The 20617-nt window shown below is 33.2% G+C and overlaps 1 protein-coding gene across 9 annotated transcripts in view; it reads right to left on the bottom strand.

The window, feature by feature from the left end:
- Positions 1-20617, bottom strand: part of CRYZL1 (crystallin zeta like 1) — a 60994-nt gene that overhangs the window by 38986 nt on the left and 1391 nt on the right. For 3 of the 9 annotated variants that reach the window (XM_051984927.1, XM_051984932.1, XM_051984926.1), the window contains exons 2-6: positions 10200-10340; positions 9817-9908; positions 7733-7827; positions 6328-6360; positions 705-776 (exon numbers count right to left, since the gene is read on the bottom strand). In XM_051984927.1, the coding sequence (XP_051840887.1) occupies positions 705-776; positions 6328-6360; positions 7733-7807 (180 nt within the window). In that variant the 5' untranslated portion in view covers positions 7808-7827; positions 9817-9908; positions 10200-10340. Of the gene's footprint in view, positions 1-704; positions 777-6327; positions 6361-7732; positions 7828-9816; positions 9909-10199; positions 10341-20617 lie in introns of those variants that run through there. The other 6 variants (XM_051984931.1, XM_051984924.1, XM_051984923.1 and 3 more) reach the window with 5 other exon arrangements.

Raw genomic sequence — 20617 nt, 5'->3', positions numbered from 1 at the left:
TCACAAATACACAATCTAATTTACTATAGAATTTTATACAAGATTTATACAAGTTTGCAAGCTGTTCAGATAAAATGTAAAACACTTTAAAACCCCAAAACTATAGTTTGTTTATTGAATATACTAGGAAAAACCTTATTATAACACCTACAATGTAATTCCAACATATGATCCATTTGAATATAGTACAGTAATGTTGTAGCAAAATGAATGCTATAACATATTGGTATGATCTACATATTAAAAATGTGGTACTTCATATGTGTACTATTTTAAATATAATATTACTAAAGGAAAATACTTCAAGGAAGTTGTTTTAAATAAGTCGTTTAATCTCCTCTATGAGGAAATTGACCTATAATAAAAATATACTCTTTTAATTATTTTTAATTACTACACAAAACCTATACATTATCTATTAGATTCAACATTAGACTATTGGATATAGAAAATTTCTTTTTAAAAAGGGCTCTTAAAATATTTTTTTAAATGCACAGGAAAAGAGGAGGAGGAGAAGCAGGAAACTTTGAAATAATGTTGCATTTATTGCATATATTTTTTAAAAAGCAAGCTATATGCAATAGATACATAGTTTACATATAAATCTGCTGTACTCTAATATGAAAATGATCTTTTTAAATGTTTGTTAAATTCAGAATTTTTTAAAAAGGAAGACCTCATTTTCTATGTAAAACTTTTCTTACCCTTTCTTGAAATACAAATGAAATTTCTTCTCCTGGTGAATTCTGTTGAAAATACAAGCCTTTCATAGTGACCTGAAAGAAAAATTAAGTAAAAACAATATAATATACAAGGAGCTAATTGACTTTAAAAATCGTCTATATCAATAAAGAATTTGATTAGCAAAGCATTTTTATCAATAGATCTTGTTACATAAATGTCATATTATTTAAGAGACCACCAGTGATACAATATTTGCTATCAACAAAATGTACCAACACTAGGGGAAAAAATCTAAACCAATTTCTATTGACAATGGATCAGTAATACCAACTTTTTTTCCCCAAGAAACAGCATGTAGCAACAACATAATAGGAATTATTCATGTTCAAATAAACCTTGAGTTCTTTACCAAACGAGTCAGTGGATGTTAGAATTATAAGAAAACATAATAATTGTTTTAAAAAAAACCTACCATCTATTTTAAGAGCTTTGCACTTTTAATAAGTGAATTCTGAAACTCTTAAGGCCCACCATTAAATTCATTCGCTTTTATCAGGATCTAGATATGCAATTCATCCATGTAAAATGCAACGTGCATTTTTTTGAGAAAAATATGGAAAGAAATAAAAGTTTTAAAAACTGGCAATGTTATGATTAAGTAGGATTTATACCAGGAATGCAGGGCTGGTTCAATTATTACCCATTATCACCATTACTATTTAATCTTGTATTAGAAATGTTAGCTTTAGCAATAAAAAAAAAAAATTTATAGGAATTAGAGTAGGTAAGTAATAAGGACAAAAATTATCACTCTTTGCAGATGGTATGATGATATACTTAGGGAATCCTAGAGAATTAAACTAAAAAACACTAGAAACAATTAAAAACTTTAGCAAAAGTGGTAGGATACAAAATAAATCCACATAAATCATCAGCATTTCTATGTTACCAACAAAGTCCAGCAGCAAGAAATAAAAAGAGAAATTTCATTTAAAATATCTGTAGATATAATAAAAAATATTTGGGAGTCTATCTGCCAAGATCACATGAATCACAGGGACACCAGGAATCACATGAACACAATTAAAAAACACTTTCCACAGAAATAAAATCAGATCTAATCAACTGGAAGAATATCACATGTACCTAAGTAGGGTGAGCTAAAATAATAAAGATGACAATTCTGTCTTTATTAATCTACTTATTCAATACCACATAGCAAATTAAACTGCCAAGAAATTACTTTACAGAGCTAGAAAAAATAATGATGTTCATCTGGAATAACAAAAGGTTGAGAATTTTAAGGGAATTTATGAAAAAAATGCAAATGAAGGTGGCCCAGCTATACTATATTATAAAACAGCAGTCATTAAAACCATTTGAACTAGCTAAGAAATAAGAGTAGTCAATGGAATAGGTTAGGTTCACAAGACATAATAGTAAATGACTATAGTAAGTAATCTAATGTTTGATAAACCCTCCAGCTCCTGGGAACTCACTATTTTGACTAAAAATGCTGGGAAAACTAGAAAATAGTATGGTAGAAAGTAGGCATTGAGCAACAACTAATATTCTATACCAAGATAAGGTCAAAACAGGTTTATGATTTAGACATAAAGAGTGATACTATAAGCAAATTATTAGAACAAAAGATAGTTTACCTCTCATAAAAAATGAATAATTTTGATTTTATTAAGTTAAAAAGTTTTTGTATAAATAAAATCAATACAAACAAGATTAGAAGGGGAAAAGTGGGAAAAAATTTTTACACACAAGGGTTCTAGTAAAGGCTCCACTTCTCCCCCCACCCCAAATTTCTAAAATATATAGAGAATTGACTTAAATTTATAAGAATACAAGCCATTCTCCAATTGATAAATGGTCAAAGAATATAAACAGACAATTTCCAGATGAAGAAATTAAAACCATTTCTAATCATATGAAAAATGTTTTCACTATTGATCAGAGAAATGAAAATTAAGACAACTTTGAGGTACCACTACATATCTCTCAGATTGGCTAAGATGACAGGAAAAGATAGTGATGAATGTTGGAGGGATGTGGGAAAACTGGGACGCTAATACATTGTTGGAGAACAATATGGAAATACGTCCAAAGGGCTATTAAACTGCATACTTTTTGATCCAGCAGTGTCTCTACTAGGCTTGTAACCCAAAGAGATCACAAAAAAGGGAAAAGGACCCATCTTTCAATGTAGCAGCCCTTTTTGCAGTAGCAAGGAACTGGAAATTAAATGGATGCCCAACAGCTAGAGAATGGCTGGATAAGTTATGATATATCAATGTTATGGAATATTATTGTTCTATAAGAAATGATCAGCAGGATGATTTCAGAGAGGCTTGGAGAGGTCACTGTACACAGCAACAACAAGACTATATTATGATCAATTCTGACGGACCTGGCTCTTTTCAGCAATGACGTGATTCAGGCTAATTCCAATGGACTTGTGATGGAGAGAGACATCTGAATAGAGAGAGGGCTGTGGGAACTTAATGTGGCTTACAACATAGTATTTCCACCTTTTTTGTTGTTGTTGTTTGCTTGTTTTTTGTTTTATTATTTTTCCTTTTTAACTGATTTTTCTTATGCAGCATGATAATGAAGGAAATATGTATCAAAGAATTGTACATATTTAGCATACATTGGATTACTTATTGTCTAAGGGATAGGGCGGGGGAAAGGAGAAAAAAATTTAGAGTGATGGATTTTGCAAGTTAAAAAAAAAAACAACAACTAATTATATTAGTCTGAGATTTCACATCACAACTAGCAAAGGCAATGATGATAAAAGAAAAACATTCCCGGTAAAGCTATGAACTAGTCTGACTATTCTAGAAAGCAGTCTGAAATTATGGTCAGAGAAACAAAAGGTCCATCTTCTTTGAACTAGAGACCCTCTTCTCCTACTAAAAGGCATATGCTCTGAGGAAGTCAAAAGTCAGAAAGAAAGATCATTATGTCCTACACATATATACACACATCACACACTTCATTGCGCTTTTTGTGGCAGCAAAAAACTGGAAACAAAGTAGACAACTATTTAACCAAAGTAGAAACCTAATCAGAGAATAATTAAATAAGTTATGACACATGAATAAAACTTAATATTACTTTCAGAAGCCATAAATTACAAAAAAATTTCAAAGAAGGATAGGACATGAAGTGATGTGGCATAAAATATAATCAAAAAAAGTAATACACAGGAGTATTACCATGCAAATGGGGAAAATTAATTTAAAAATGTAATTATACTCAGCTCAGATTTGAATAAAATTGGGAAAAAAAATAAAAACCACAAAATTATTTCCTTCCTCTCATTGCAGAGGAAAGGAAATAAGAGGAAAGGCTTTATGTAAGAAGTGGTTTTTGAGTTAAATACTGAAGGAAAGTTGGGATACTGAAATATGATGACGGTGACAAAGGAGGGCATTCTAGATATAGGGGCCACTAGTGCAAAGGCATGGAAATACAGATGATTCAGCTATATAGGAGAAATATCAAGAAAGTCAGTTTGGCTAGAACAGAAAGAATGGGAAAGATTAAAATGGGGCTGAGTTATTAAGGATTTTTAATGCCAGCAGTGGAGTTTGCATTTTATTCAGCAGTGGGGAGCCAATGGAGTTTACTGAAGAGGGATGTTAATAATGATAAGCGTGAATTTAAAGAAAATCATTTTGGCAGCTGAATGTGGGATAAGAGGCATCAAGCAGGGAGTACAGTTAGAAAACTACTAAAATAGTCATACAATTACAGATTTAAAGTTATAAGAAATCTAAGAGGTTCCTCTTATAGGTAAGACAACTGATGCCCAGAGAGGATATGTGACTTGCCAGAAGATAGAAATGAAAGTCAGGGGTGGAAGTTGAAACCAAGTCCTCATCTAGAGCCAATGCCTGAACTCATTTGTTGTCTGTGTGAGCAGAAGAGAGCAATAAGAAATGATGTGGATACAGAAATAATAAGATTAATAAGTAAGAAATTAGTATGTAATAAAAGTATTTCCTGATACATCAATCACTTTAGCAAAATTCCAAAATTATGGTAGAAGAAAAAAAAATTGGATGTTTTCCCTCTAATCATTCATATATTTTAGTATGAGTTCCTTGGAATAGAAGTAACAAAATGAGACATATATTTTCAGACATGGCCAATATAATGATTTGTTTTGCTTGATACATGTATCTGTTACAAAGGTAGGCTTCTACTTGGAAAGTAGGTGATGAGTCAGCAGAATTTGATATGAAAGAAAGGAACATAAATAATAACTTAAACTTTTAAATTTTTTTTCTTATTTTTCATTATATTGTAAGTTCCAAAATGTCTTCCTCTCTTCTTCCCATCCCACATTAGAGAAGGCTATTATTCGAGACAGCTACATGTTTATATGTATACACATATGTACATAAAACCCATACTATGAATAATTCTTTTTATCAATTCTTTCTCTGATAAATCTTTGTTCATAAGTCCTTTGTAGTTCAGTTATTCTTCAACATTCTTTGAGTTATGCTCATTTCATTCTTCATTATTTCATGCATTCATTACTTTTTTCCATGTTTTTCTAAAATTATCCTATCACCTCACCTTATTTTTCTGTAAATTAAGACTTTTATACCTTTCTAAATGTAAATGTCATTTCCTTTGTAACCTAGTTCTGATAGAGGATTCTGGTACTACAAAGTCCTTCATGCCTTGTTTGTATGAGGTAATTGTTCCTTTATACCTCTCTCTGTCCAATTTTATTTTTTTAGGATCATCCTCAATTCAGCCATAAGCCTTCTATGAATGTATGCTCTTCCAAATTATTGTAATGAGGATAACATTCTTAAGAATTAAGAATTATCTTATTAAATCTATTACAATTGGTTTTTCATGATTACTTTCTTATGTTTTTCCTGATTGTTATAGGTCAAATTTTTCATTCAATTCTGGTCTTTTTCTCATGAATATCAGGAAATCCTTTAATTCATTAAATATCTATTTTTTTTAGGCTGAACAACTGATTTACTCTGGCTTTTAATTATTTCTGCAACTCAAAGTTTATCCTGAAGTCTTATTTAAATTATTTGTGGGGGAATTTGAGAGAGCCAAGCGTTTCCTGCCTTATGAAGCCATCTTCCAATAAAACCAGTTTTTAACAAACACAGAAGAAAACAAAATGTCCAGAAGCACATACAGATAGAGCAACAATTACTAACTTGTCAAATTTTATGTCACTGAGTCAGCAAGCACTACTATGTGCCAGCCACATTTCCTGTGTTTGCAAATTCACATAAATTTGTATTCGTATCAATTTATAATGCCTATTTATCCCATATAGTTCTTGTTCAGGACCTCCTTCCCAACTTTGTCAAAGAACATCCATCTAATATATGTTTATCTAAAACAAGCAAAAATCTTCCATTTACATATTGGAATGTTTGCATTTGTTGAAGACTAACTTCACTATAAAAATAATGAAAAAAAAAGAACAAGACAAATTCTACCTCTTTCGTTTGATAGAAGAAGCTATTAAGTACTAAAAAAGTTATGTAACCTGCCCAAATCCACACATAGAGGCAATGGTGTCAAGAATAGATTGTAAGTTTCCTGATTTATATGTCAGTGATATGTCTATCTTACCACAATTGTTCTGCAGGGTAGAATGTGAAGAAACTGAAATGAAAAAAAAAAAATAATAAATAAACAGCTTCCCCCTAGCTACTGAAAACAAAAAAATTCTTGACTGACATGTTATAATACAAAATCACAAGTTAAAATCAAACTTCTTTTTCTTTCCTTCTTCCTAATTATATCAAAAAAATGTCACTGAAAGGAGCCATATGATCTAACTTTTTTTTTAAATTTTCAGTAACAAATGCTATTTTTTAAAATTCATATTGATCTAGTCTTAAAAGAACAAACCTTATTCTTTAAGAATAATAATCACCTAGTATTTCTTTAATATCTAATAATTCTATATCGTATGCATGTAGCATAATGTTTACAAAAACCTAATTGATGCCCTCTATGATAAGAGCAAGTATTAAGGCTAAAGGAAACAGCACATATAATTTGAAGATAACTTGTAACATTAATTTTTAATGTTGCATATATTATATCAATCAACAAGAATTAAGTGCCTAACATATTAAATACTGTCCTAAATGTTGGTATTGAGCATACAAATACAATGAATTAAAAAACTAAAACAACTTCCCCTCATCCTTAAATATCAACATTCTCTGTGCTCTCACTTCTCATTCATCACACTTCTATTCTCTACTTTTTCTTTGGTGACTACATCTTCTCTTAGCTCTCTAGTTGATGGAGCTATAATTTCATCAGCATGAATACTTCTTCCACAGGTACAATTCAATTCAACAAATATTTGGCAAACAATTATTATGTGCAAGGTACTGTTGGGGTCATAGGGATCAAAAGCTAAATATATTTCAGTCTTGTTCTATGATAGCTTGTATTTTACTGGGAGATATACCATATATGTATATATAGGTAAAATAACCCCAAGGATGAACCCTAAGAATGGGAATATGTTTAAAAGAAAATAAAGAAAACTTAAATTGAACTTAGAAGACAGGCAAAGACGAAGAAGGCAGACATGGAAAAGTATGTATTGAGAAAAGTAAAAGTGATAGTAAATAGCTATCGTTCAGTTTGGTTACAAATTTTGATTACATGATGGAGATTATGAAATAAATTTAGAAAAGCAGACTGGAAACAAGTTGTGAAGACCATTAAATGCTAGGCTGAGATTATTTTATTCTAGGGAAAACAAAAGAGCCAAAATGACCTGGTAGGATGTACTGCTGGTCAGACAGATAGGTAATACTTGACTTGAGCCTAAAAGGAAGAGAAGAATTTGAGACCTTGAAGTAGAGACATTTAGAAGATATGGATTTAGGGAATAAGATGATGATGAAGATTCTTCTTATGAAGTGTGGCATATATAATGGATAAAGGAAAACTGCAGTTCAATCTTGACAAAAGTCTGGCTATGTGTGAATTTGAGGAAAAATTACTTTACCTTTGAATATTCTTGGTGGCTTTTTATGATTTTAAGTTGCTTAATAATGCTGAGTTTCTTAACCAGCAGTTTCATATACCACTGAAATTACAAATCTGAATAGAAAAAAAAAAAAGAAAGCAGAATAAGAAAACTGTGTGTAAAAGCAAAAGGGTACAGAAATATAGGAGAATAGCTTAAGAAAATGGCAGAATCAACTGTGATGTTTTCAGGGTTGAGGGTGACATGGGTATGTTTTTAGGCAGCTGAGAAAGAGCCAATGGAGAGGCAGAACTGAAGATGAGAAAAGGAGGATGAAAGAGTTTCAGAAAAATGATGATGGGTTTAAGGGTACAAGGAGATGGTCTAATAGGTAAGAAGAAAGATTATCAATCCCCTGAGACTGAATCAAAGGAGGACAGGATGAGTGGAAATCTAGAAATGTTCTGATTTGTGGAATAAGCAGGATGAAGGGATTCATAGCAAATGGCCTCAAATTTCTCAGCAATTTAGGAAGTGAGGCAATCCAGGAGGAAAAAACAGAAGAAAACGTTATTTAGAAGTAGAAGAGATCTGAATCCAATTCTCCCTATGCAACAAAAGAACTATTCGGTTCTGCACACATATATTGTATCTAGGATATACTACGACATATTTAACATATATAGGGCTGCTTGCCATCTGAGGGAAGAGGTGGAGGGAGGGAGAGGGAAAATCGGAACAGAAGTGAGTGCAAGGGATAATGTTGTAAAAAATTACTCTGGCATGGGTTCTGTCAATAAAAAGTTATTTAAAAAAAAGTAGAAGAGACATGAAAAATTTGGAATTCTTTTAGTAAGCATTACAGGAATAATCAGGGAAGAATTGTTATATAAAATGAATTTGTAGTGAACCCATTTATTATTGGTTAGGTATCTGCCCCCCAGGTGGGTTCAATAGCATGAGATTAACAAGATAGAAGGTGTAAGTTCACTACTGTAGGGGGACAAAAGAAGTCTCTTGCAGAAGTGAAAAGGGACATTAATGAGATGTTACCAGAGAAAGAGGGAGGTATAGGAAAGGTGGATAAACTCAGGATTCAGAATTTATAAGGTATAAACTATTATAAGAAAAAGGGACAAAGATTCAGGATGGAATACAATTCAAAGTTAAACTGGTTAACTATAGACTCAAGACAGCAAAAGTAATAAAGTAATAATAGAAGAATCACAGAGTAAGAGAACATGGAGGAATGGAGAATTGGAGCTTTTGAGACTAAAGAATAGATACAGAAACAAATATTTGTAGCAGCACTTTTGTGTTAGCAAAGAGCTAGAAATGCAGTGGGTGCCCAGTGAACGCTAAAATCAGAACAGGAATAATGAATTCAGGAAAATTTAGAATGGTTTAGATAAACTAATGCAGAAACAAGTAAGGAGAACCAAGACCTGAATTTATAAAATGAAAAGGAAGATATAATTGAATTATTTCAGAACTCTTATCAATACAGCAATCAACTATGATTAAAAAAAATCATTGTAAAGCATTTCTACTTCCTTTTAGGCACAGAGATGCCTATAAGGAGGCACAGGTGGGCAGACATAGCTCATGTACTGTTCTGATTAACCATATTTTATTATAATCAATGATGAGGGCAACTGCAAAGTTATATGTATACTTTTTACATCTTTAAAAAAATAGACTTAGGAGGAGTCAGGGAAAGGAAAAGATGTAGATTTGTGATCAGATTATGAAAAGAAGGAGAACTTCTGAATTCAAAAACATGGAAATTTAAGATTATAAGGAAAGGGATTCAGGTTAGGAAGAAACACTAAGATTAGGTACTGGACATTAAGAAGAAATAGAGAGTAAGCTAGATGGTGCAGTGAATAGAGGCGCTGAAATCAGGAGGACTTGAGTTCAAATCCAACTGAGCTTAAGAGAGGCATTTTAAGGGGAAGGGGCGGGGGTTGGAGGGATGGAGCCAAGATGGCTGAGGGCAGACAGTGGTCTGTGACCTCCTTTGATCTTCTCTCAAACCAACAGCAGATTAAGACTCTAAACTGGTTTTGGAGTCAAAGAATCCACAAATATTTGGAGTATAACATATTTCTAGAAGAAGTTACCTTGGAAGAACTTCACAACAGGTCTGTTTCAAATGGGCAGAGGGGCAGTCTGCTGAGCCCACACCTCAGCACTGCAAACCTGGGACAAGAAGCTGGGGCAAGAAGTCAGAACATTGTAACTTTCACGCACCTGGAAAATTTCTGTGAGCCTTTTAAGCCACTCTGTCCTAGTTGCAAGCAGGTGGTTGGGCAGATTTGCATTTTGTAAAAGACAAATTGTAAAACACTGAGCCCAGGAAGAATGCTGGACCTAGGAGCCATTAACCAGCACTGGAAATCAATTAGCAGAAGTCCCAGGGCAAATTAAAGAAGCTGTCACTCCTTTGCATTGAACAGATCTCAAGCCTTAAAAAAATGAATAAAAAACCAAAAAGAACTCTCACCATAGACAACTTTTATGGAGAAACAGAACAGACTTCAAATCCTGATGTTTCTAAAGGCAAACAACTCCAGATGAAGCCCCAAAGAGAGACATGAGCTGGTCCCCATTTCACAAGGCTTTCTTCAAAGACTGTATAAAGGATCTTAAAAGAGAGTTAGAAGAAAAATGGGGAAATAAAATGAGATCATTGCAAGAAGGAATGGAAAAAACATATAATACCCTAAACAAAAGAGATGTGAAAAAGATACCAATTCACTGAAAAACAAAATCTGTGAAATGGGAAAAAAATCCAATGGAAAAAAAATACAACTGTCCAATTGCAAAAGGAGCTAAAAAAAAAGGTAACTGAGGAAAATAATATACTAAAAATTAGAACAAATGGAAGGGAATGACTCAATAAGACTTCAACAATGTGAAACAAAAACAAAAAAATGAAAGAAAATATGAAATTTCTCCCAGGAAAAACAACTGACCTAGAATATTGATAAAGGAGAGACAATCTAAGAATTATTGGACTTCCTGAAAACCATGATGAGAAAAAGAACCAAGACATTATCTTACAAGAAATCATAAAAGAAAAATGCCCTGATATATTAGAATCAGAAAGTAAAATAGCCATTGAAAGAATTCACCTATCATCTCTTGAAAGAGACCCCAAAATTAAATCTCCAAGGAATATCGTGGTCAAATTTCAGAACTATTGCACCAAGGAAAAGATATTGCAAGCAGCCAGAAAGAAACAATTTAAATACAGAAGAGACACAATTAGGATCACCCAGGACCTAGCAGTTCCACCTTAAAGGAGTGAAGGGCCTGGAATCTGATATTCTGAAAGGCAAAGGAACTTGCATTAAAGCCAATAAAAAGCTATTCAGATAAAATTGGCATTATCTTTCAGGGAAGAAGATGGACAGTCGATGATATAGGTAAATTTCACCTATTTCTAATGAAAAGATCAGAACTGAACAAAAAATTTGATCTCCAAACACAGAACTCAAGGAAAACATAGAAACATAAAAAGGAAAGAACTCTTGAAAACTATATTTGTTATGGGTATGATAAGATTTGTATCCCCTCAATTCCCAGTGATGATGAGGTTAATGGCAACGAGATTTGTTAAAAGCTCTGTCAGCCGCAGGTTTAAAGTGAAAGAATTCACTTATTCCCAAATTATTAATTGGCAAAATGAAAGAATTCACTTATTCCCAAACTATTAATTGGCAAAATGAAAGTTTGTTGTTGGATAGAAACCAGTTTGCTAAAAGACTGACTTCTATAGTGGCAAAGACCTATTGGGGAAATGGAGTCTTGCGCTGAGAAGGTATTCTCACTGGGCAGAGAATTCTAGCAGCTTCTGCAAAGAATGAGTCTAGATACTGCCCTTATTAAGGAGTCTTGGGACTTCAGGAACCAAGGTTCCCAGACTTAGATGCTTATCAGTTTTCAGCTCAGATCTCCTATTGGAATTAACAACACTTCAAAGGGGTGCTTTTTGACCAGGATTTCTAATTGAATCGAAGGTTCTGGTATCCCCAGAAGATAACTTATCTGAGGGGATATGCCTTTCCCAGGAGGGGCTGAGACTCCAAAAAGGATCACAGATCAAAAGGAAATACAGTTTCTTAAAGGGAACTTAGAGAATGTGTATACTTAGAGAATGAGGATATAATTTGATTTTATTATAATAATATAAAAAAGAAACTAGTGGTAGAAAAGGGATCATACTGGAAAAAGAGGGGAAAAGGAAGTAAAATAAAGGAAATTATATCATTTGAAGAGGCAAAGAAAACCTTATAAATGAGAGAAAGAAAGGAGAGGGATGAGCACTGTGTGAGTCTTACTCTCATTAGATTTGGCTCTAAGAGAGATTATCAGACATATTTGATTTCACAGAGAAACTTGTCTCATCCTATAGGGAAGTAGGAGTGAAAGGAGGAAAAGTAAGGGAAAGACTAATAGAAGGGGAAACAAAAGAATTAGGGGAAAGGTGTAAAAAGGGGGGAGGGGCTCTAATGGGGGTGGACTTTTTTGAGGTAGGTAGTCATCAAAAGCAAAATACTGGGGAGGAGGGAAAGGAAAGAGAAAAGCATAATTTAGGGTAAATAAAATGGCAGGAAAGACAGAATTAGTTATTTTAATTGTGAATGTGAATGGGATAAACTCTCCTATAAAATGGAAACAGATTATCTGATGAAATTAAAGAGAGGGATGGTACTTACAAAATAGCTGAAAAGCATGAAGAATTAGACAAGAAAGGAGTTAAGTACAATGCTAATGAAATTAAGAAGTATGGTGCTTCACAGAAAGAGCATTCCCCATCTCATCATCCTCCCTCCTCAACTTAATTAGGAGCAATAATTAGGAGTTACTTTGCCCAGCTTTATGCCAATAAATCTGATAACCTAAGTGAAATGAAATACCTACAAAAATATTTATTTCCTGAGTAGGATCAGAAGATCATTATGTACTTCAACTACAACAATATGTAATTCAACAACAATAGGTGATGATCAGTTCTGATGGACGTGGCTCTCTTCAACAACGAGATGAACCAATCAATTCCATTTGTTCAATAATGAATAGAACCAGCTACCCCCAGCAAAAGAACTCTGGGAAATGAGTGTGAACCACTGCATAGCATTTCCAATTCCCCTGTTTTTATCCACTTGCATTTTTGATTTTCTTCTTGGATTAATTTTACATTATTTCAAAGTCCAATTCTTCTTGTGCAGCAAGATAACTATGGATATGTATACATATATTGTATTTAACATATTTAACATGTATTGGTCTACTGCCATCTGAGGTGGGGCGGGAAGGAGGGGAAAAGTTGGAACAGAAGACTTTGCAAGGGTCAATGCTGAAAAATTACCCATGCATATATCTTATAAATAAAAAGCTAACATATATATATATATATATATATATATATATATATATATATATATATATATACAGAGAGAGAGAGAGATTTCCCAGATTAACAGAAGAGGAAATAAATTACTTAAATAGTCCCATTTTAGAAAAAGAAATAGAACAAGCTATTAATCAACTCCCAAAGAAAAAATCCCCAGGACCAGATGGATTTACATGTGAATTCTACCAAACATTTAAAGACCAATTAACTCCAATACTATGGAAACTATTTTTAAAAATAGGGAAATGAAAAACTCCTACCAAATTCCTTTTATGACACAGACATGGTACTGATACCTGAACTAGATAGGATAAAAACATAGTGAAAATTATAGACCAATCTCCCTAATGAATATTGATGTAAAAATCTTAAATAAAATATTAGCAAAGAGATTACAGAAAATCATCCCCAGGATAATACACCATGACCAAATAGGATTTATACCAGGAATGCAGGGCTGGTTCAATAGTAGGAAAACTATTAGCATAATTGAATATATCAATAACCAAATTAATAAAAACCATATTATTATCTTAATAGATGCAGAAAAAGCATTTGATAAAATCCAAGATCCATTCCTATTAAAAACACCAGAGAATATAGGACTAAATGGACTTTTCCTTAAAATAGCAGCATCTATTTAAAACCATTAGCAAGCATCATATGTAATGGGGATAAACTGGAACCATTCCCAATAAGATTGAGGTGAACAAGGTTTCCCACTATCACCATTACTATTCAGTATTGTATTAGAAATGTATTAAAAATGTGCTAGCTTTGGCAATAAGAGAAGAAAAAAATTAAAGGAATTAGAGTAGGTAACGAGGAAACCAAATTACCACTCTTTGCAGATGATATGATGGTATACTTTAGAGAACCCTAGAGAATCAATTAAAAAAAAACTATTAGAAGCAATCCACAACTATAGCAAAGTTGCAGGATACAAAACAAATCCACATAAATCATCAGCATTTTTATATGTCACTTACAAAATCCAACAGCAAGAAATACAAAGAGAAATTCTATTTAAAATAACTGTTGATAGTATAAAATATTTGGAAATCTATCTGCCAAGGGAAAGTCAGGAACTATATGAGCAAAGCTACAAAACACTTTCCACACAAATAAAGTCAGATCTAAACAACATCTAAGCAACAATACCAAGTGCTCTTAGGTAGAGCGAATATAATAAAGATGACAATACTACATATACTACTCTATTTAGTGCTATACCAGTGAAATTCCCAAGAAGCTATTTTACTGACTTAGGCCAACATCATCAAAATTCATCTGGAAGAACAAAATGTCAAGAATTTTAAGGGAATTAAAAAAAAGGCAAATGAAGGTGGCCTAGCTGTACCAGATCTAAAACTATATTATAAAGCAGTGGTCATCAAAACCATTGGTAAATCACTATTGATCAGAGAAATGCAAATTAAGACAACTCTGAGATATCTCTACACACCTCTCAAATTGGCTAAGATGACAGGAAACGATATGACCAATGTTGGAGGGGATGTGGGAAAACTGGGACATTGATACATTGTTAGTGGAACTGAATACATCTAACCATTCTAGAGAACAATTTGGACCTATGCTCAAAAAGTTAACAAACTGCATACCCTTTGACCCAATAGTGTTTCTACTGGGCTTATATCCCAAAGAGATCTTAAAGGAGGGAAAGGGACCCACATGAGCAAAAATGTTTGTGGCAACCCTTTTGTAAAGTGGAAAGAAACTGGAAATTGAGTGGATGTCCAGCAACCATTCTCCAAATGGTTGAATAAATTATGGCATATGACTGTTATGGGATATTATTGCTCTGTAAGAAATGACCAACAGAATGATTTCAGAGAGGCCTGGAGAGACTTACATGAATTGATGCTAAGTGAAATGAACAGAACCAGGAGATCATCATAATGGCAACAAGAAGACTAAGATGATCAATTATGATGGACATAGCTTTCTTCAACAATGAGATGATTTAAACCAGTTCCAATTATTCAGTGATGAAGAGAGCCATCTACACCCAGAGAGAGGCCTGTGGGAACTGAGTGTAGACCAAGATGTTTGCTTTCTCAGTTTTTTTCCCCCCTTCTTGATCTGATTTTTCTTGTGTAAGATAACTGTATAAATATGTATACATATATTGGATTTAACATATATTTTAGCATATTTAACATGTATTAGACTACCTGCCATCTAGGGGAAAGGGTGAGGGGAAGGAGGGAAAATTTTGGAACAGAAAGTTTTTTAAGGGTCAATGTTGAAAAATTACCCATGCATATTTTTTGTAAATAACAAGCTTTAATAAATTTTTTTTAAAAAAGAGCTTGAGATATTTATTGATGGCGTGATTGGAGTATAAGTTCATTGCTGTGGGAAGGTCAAAAGAAGTCTCTTGCAGAAAGAAGAAGGGACATTAATGAAATATTTTCCAGAGAAAGAAGTAGATATAGGAAAGGGGTTTCATATATCAAAACCCATTCATATCTTTTCATCTCATGCAATTCCTGTAATTTCTTAGATAAATCTTCCAAGGAGAATCTGTTCTATGGACTAGAAGCCTTCCTTTGTTTCTTTTAATATTTTGTGGATACCAGTAGAAGAGTCAGTATGACTAACCATTTTTTTCTTATGGCTGGCCTACCTCTTTTTTCAGTATACACACACATATATAGTAGTAGCTTGGCACTTGTTAATTGGTTCTAGAAAGTATGACTAGTGGTGAAAATGATGAGAATTGAACAAATTTTTTCCCTAAGGAGTACTTCTCCAGTCTGAAGCCTAATCATCCCTTCCTATTCAATTCCCAAAGAAGGAAATGGAGATTCCAACTGTGGACTTCTTCCCTTCTTGATCCAACTCACTTTCTGAGAATTGCAACCTTTATATTCTTCCTCTCACTCTAACTTTCTAAGCTGATGGGTGGGGGGAAGGACTGAATGTAGAAATGGAAGCTATGGTCCTGCACCTTCTGTAGCCCAGGGCCCTGACTGGGGACTGGGGCCACCAGGAGTCTAAGGTTCTCTGATGCTGGGCTCCCACTGCTGCTCCCATTGCTTCTCTTCCTGTTGAGCACAAAAGCAATTCTGTGCCCCTTCCAGGAGTAATTTTGTGAGCTGGGAGATTATATGCTACAGACACATTACCCTGCAAGAATTACTCCATAACCTGCCCAGCCAGTGCACAAAGTCAGTATCATAGGCTCCAACATGAGTTGTAAACCACCATCTTCACTGGGGAGGAGCTACCCATAGTTGAAGGCAAGATAAGCAGCTAGGGGTTGGCTACTATGCCTGGTCAATCTCACATATGTACTACTCAACCAAGACAAGAATCAAAAGCAATGAGTGTGGAACAAGTACCAATTACTAAAACAATTTTTGCTTGTTGAAATAAGTGGAATACCAAATTTGATGAGTCTCAAAGCAGAAAGGTGCCAGATACCACTCTCTGTGTGTGTGTGTGTGTGTGTGTTTTATGTTTTATATTACCTGGAATACCCTATATACTGCCATTGAATTTTGTTTTGTCTGCAATTTTTACTATTTGGAGATCATAGTGTTCTGTGATATATAGCCATATACATCATTTGAACACTAATAGAGTTCAAATGATGTTCTTCTGGGAGTAAGCAGCCCAAAAACTTTGAAAAAAGTATTGCACAATTTCCTAAATCCAGCCTAATCACTTCCTCTTATTCAATTGTGACACTAAAGAAAACCAAGATGTGAAGAATATCTGGACTAGATCAAGGATATGTGAAGTCTGACAATTTTAAGGGTACTGATAGCTGAAAGAATGGAAGGTATGAAACTCTTGAGGCAAAAATCCAGACCCTCAAAAAGCAAGGAAATATTAATAATTACTGACCCATACTTCACCATTGGGGCTCTATTCAAATTTTTTTTCCAGAAAGTATGAAGAAATAGGCATGTATTTGTACATATCACATCTTTATTCACACACACAATTGAATAAAAGGTATAGAGATAAGATTATGTTGTCTATTAAAAAGCATTTGATACATTAGTGCAAAAAGATTACGTTAAAAGTTCTCCACCCCACCAACTGTTATCTAAATCATACAAGATTCCTTGAAGTATGAAATAATGGTAATGAGTTTGTACAGCAACCTTCTGATTATTAATACAAAGAGATGTGCATAAAACAGGGAGATAGATTCTTTCTAAAAGTCTTTGCCATTATCAAGAAGGAAATCCCACAAAGTCTAAATGGAAGAGAGATTCTAGGTAGATGGTGAAAGTGTTCCTGTTTGTGAAGAATGCTGTACTGATTGGTGAGAACTTAGTATTTATGATACAGATTTCAATTAGAAGATATATAATCACTGAAGAGTTTGATTTAAAACTTCATTCAGGAAAAATTTAAGTATATGAAAAATGCTTATTATTCAGACTCCAATATCAAGTGAGATGGACCATCTGTTGAAGTAGTTCATTAGTACGTGTTATTTTGGAAAAATTATGCACGAGAACAATGAATAGAATCCAGAACTAAACTGGAGGTGCCGGTTCGTTTTGCCTTTGAAAAACTGTGCAGTGCCTTTTACATTTCAAAGAATAGATCTGAAACAAAGGCCCATTTTTAAAAATATCACTGTTTTTCTGCTATATTACACTATTGAGTCTTGGGATATTAAAGTCTCTGAAGATTTAAAATTTTGGCTCACTCAAAGTTAATACATATGCACAAGGAGAATATGTATAAGCTGCAAGATATCACCAATGAAGGACTATTCTTCAGAAGTGGCATAAAGGAGATAATCATAAAAGAGGTGAGATTATAATAGGTGAGAGGTAATAACTGACTAACTTGAATGCTACATTAGTACGCATGAAACATCAAGAGAATGAGAGGAAAGCCTCCAAGAATGCTTGGTTCTTTTCTAAGGAGAATTTATGGAAGGTCACAGACAAGAGTAGATAGGTGTCTTGTCAGTATAAATTACAGCCTATGTCAATGAAATCATAGTTCTACCAATTATCAAAGCAAAACTAATAAATATTTTCAATTTTCCAGAAGCATCTAACATTGTTCTGGTTCAGGATATCAGATTTTAATTTTTAGCTTACTATATAAGAGGAAATAATTTAATTCTCTTGTTTGGATTGTAAAAATGACAAAACACTTATAAAGGAATGAAAAACAGGCAAAAAAAATTTTTTTTCAGTTGAGGTATTTTTTTTAAATTTGTAAATAACTTTTTATTGATAGAATGCATGCCAGGGTAATTTTTTACAGCATTATCCCTTGCATTCATTTCTGTTCCGATTTTTCCCCTCCCTCTCTCCACCCCTTCCCCCAGATGGCAAGAGTCCTTTACATGTTGAATGGGTTGCAGTATATCCTAGATACAATATATGTGTGCAGAACCGAACAGTTTTCTTGTTGCACAGAGAGAATTGAATTCAGAAGGTAGAAATAACCCAGGAAGAAAAACAAAAAAGGCAAAATTTTCTAAAAATAACTTATGAAAACTGAAAATAACTCATATGCTTATACTCTGATGTGTTTGTATTTAAATTATTTCTTTCCCTAAAAAAACCCTTATTCTTAAGAGTTTTTAGTGAATTGTTCACTGAATAGATGGAATTCATAAATCCAAGAAAATCTTTGAATTCCATATGTACCATATTTAACCAAAGGGGGAAAGAAGGCATTTGTTATAGAATTATTGAATTACAGATTTATTACTAAACTGGTAATTCAGTATTACTAAGTAACAGTTATATAAAATCTGTATAGTAGGTACTATTGTATCAATTTTATAAATGGGGAAATTGGGGCTGAGTGGGGAGACTTGCCTAAAGTAACTATGTAACTAGTAACTGAGGCAGAATTTGTACTTTGGGTTTTCTAATTTGCAGGCAAGTATTAGTTTAAGAATTTATATACTTTCTTCACTATTCAAAGTAATAGTAAAATGAATTAAATCCATTTTATTTCTGATTATGAGAGAAATTGTTTCTATCAAAGTTGCCAGAAGAAAATGGCACAATTGTGTAATGTAGTTTACTTTAGAAGCAGGCCAGTTCTATACACAGAACACTGTTGACCAGGTTTTGAATAGAGCTGCATTCTACAACTATAAGCCATGCCATACTTTCCATTTTTTGCAAAGTATTTTGTCCATATCTCTCTCATTAAAAAATAAAATAGCTTTTTATTTTTCAAAATACAAGCAAACACAATTTTCAACACCCACTCTGCAAAACCTTGTGTTCCAAATTTTTCTCCCACCTTCCCCTTTTTTAAACAGCAAGTGATCCAATATAAAAATTACATATGTGCAATTTTTCTAAAAATATTTCCACATATATCATGTTGCACAAGAAAAATCAAAGGAACAAAAATGAGAAAAAAACAACAACAACAACAACAAGCAAACAACAACAACAAAGGTGAAAATAGTGTGTTGTGATCCACATTCAGGTTCCATAGTCCTCTCTCTGGATTCGGATAGTTCTTTCTATCACAAATCTATTGGGATTTCTAATTCTCATTTCAAAAGCTAAAGACCAGAAATACTTTCCTATAACAGAAACTGTGTAACATAAAAAGAAATAAGCATATTTGAAATGTGGTAAAGGAAACCTCATGATGAAACCCTTGTGTGTCAGATTGTTTATGCACATATAGAATTACATAACACCTGGCTTTTCAAGAATTCTGTTTCCAGAGCTGGTAAAAAATGAGAAAATTTACTGTTTAAGGAGTTGTAGGAAAACATCAAGCTAATTTTACTGTTGGTGGGGCTGGGAAGATGTTCAGGTATTCTGAAAAATAATTAGGGATTATGCTAGAAATATTACTGAATTGTAAATACCCCTTACCAAAAGATTCAACAAATAGTGAGATTGTACTCCAGAGTTAGTGTTGGAAACAAAAGGCTTGGATCTGTAAAAACTTTTCTAGCAATATTATTTATCTAATAAAGTAGCACATATGCTAAACAATCAGTAAAAACCTAACAAATATGCATAAATTAAGAATAAGGAATACTACTAAGCAGTAAGAAAAAAAATAGAAAGAATTGTGAAAAACACTGGCAGATTTGCATGAAGTGGTATAAAGTGAAAAATATAGACACAAAAAAACCACATCTGAAATAGTCAACTTTGATTAGTAATAAATTTCTGGCTCAACACAATTCTAAAGTCAATGTTTATAACTGTAATATAAAAAGTAAAGGACAGACTTCTTTCTGAGAATATTAAGCAACTTTTTAAAGTGTAGGAGATGGGGAAACAGTGCCATTGTAGAGTTGATATGACCTGCATTCAAGATCTGCCTCTTGACACCAGTACCCATAAGTGTATAGGAATTGTCACTAAAACTTGCAATGCCTCAAGCAATACGACAGGCTAGAAGCAAGGAAGACCTGAATGTTCAAATTCACTTAGACATTTATAAGCTAGCTAGGTGGTTCTAGTCAAGTCACTTGTTTGCCAATTTTCTCGGCTATAAAATAGGGA

This window comes from Antechinus flavipes, chromosome 3 (assembly GCF_016432865.1).
Source record: "Antechinus flavipes isolate AdamAnt ecotype Samford, QLD, Australia chromosome 3, AdamAnt_v2, whole genome shotgun sequence".
Classification (NCBI taxonomy): domain Eukaryota; kingdom Metazoa; phylum Chordata; class Mammalia; order Dasyuromorphia; family Dasyuridae; genus Antechinus; species Antechinus flavipes.
The sequence above is the reverse complement of the archived record's forward strand: the minus strand, read 5'-3'. Positions and strand labels throughout refer to the sequence as shown.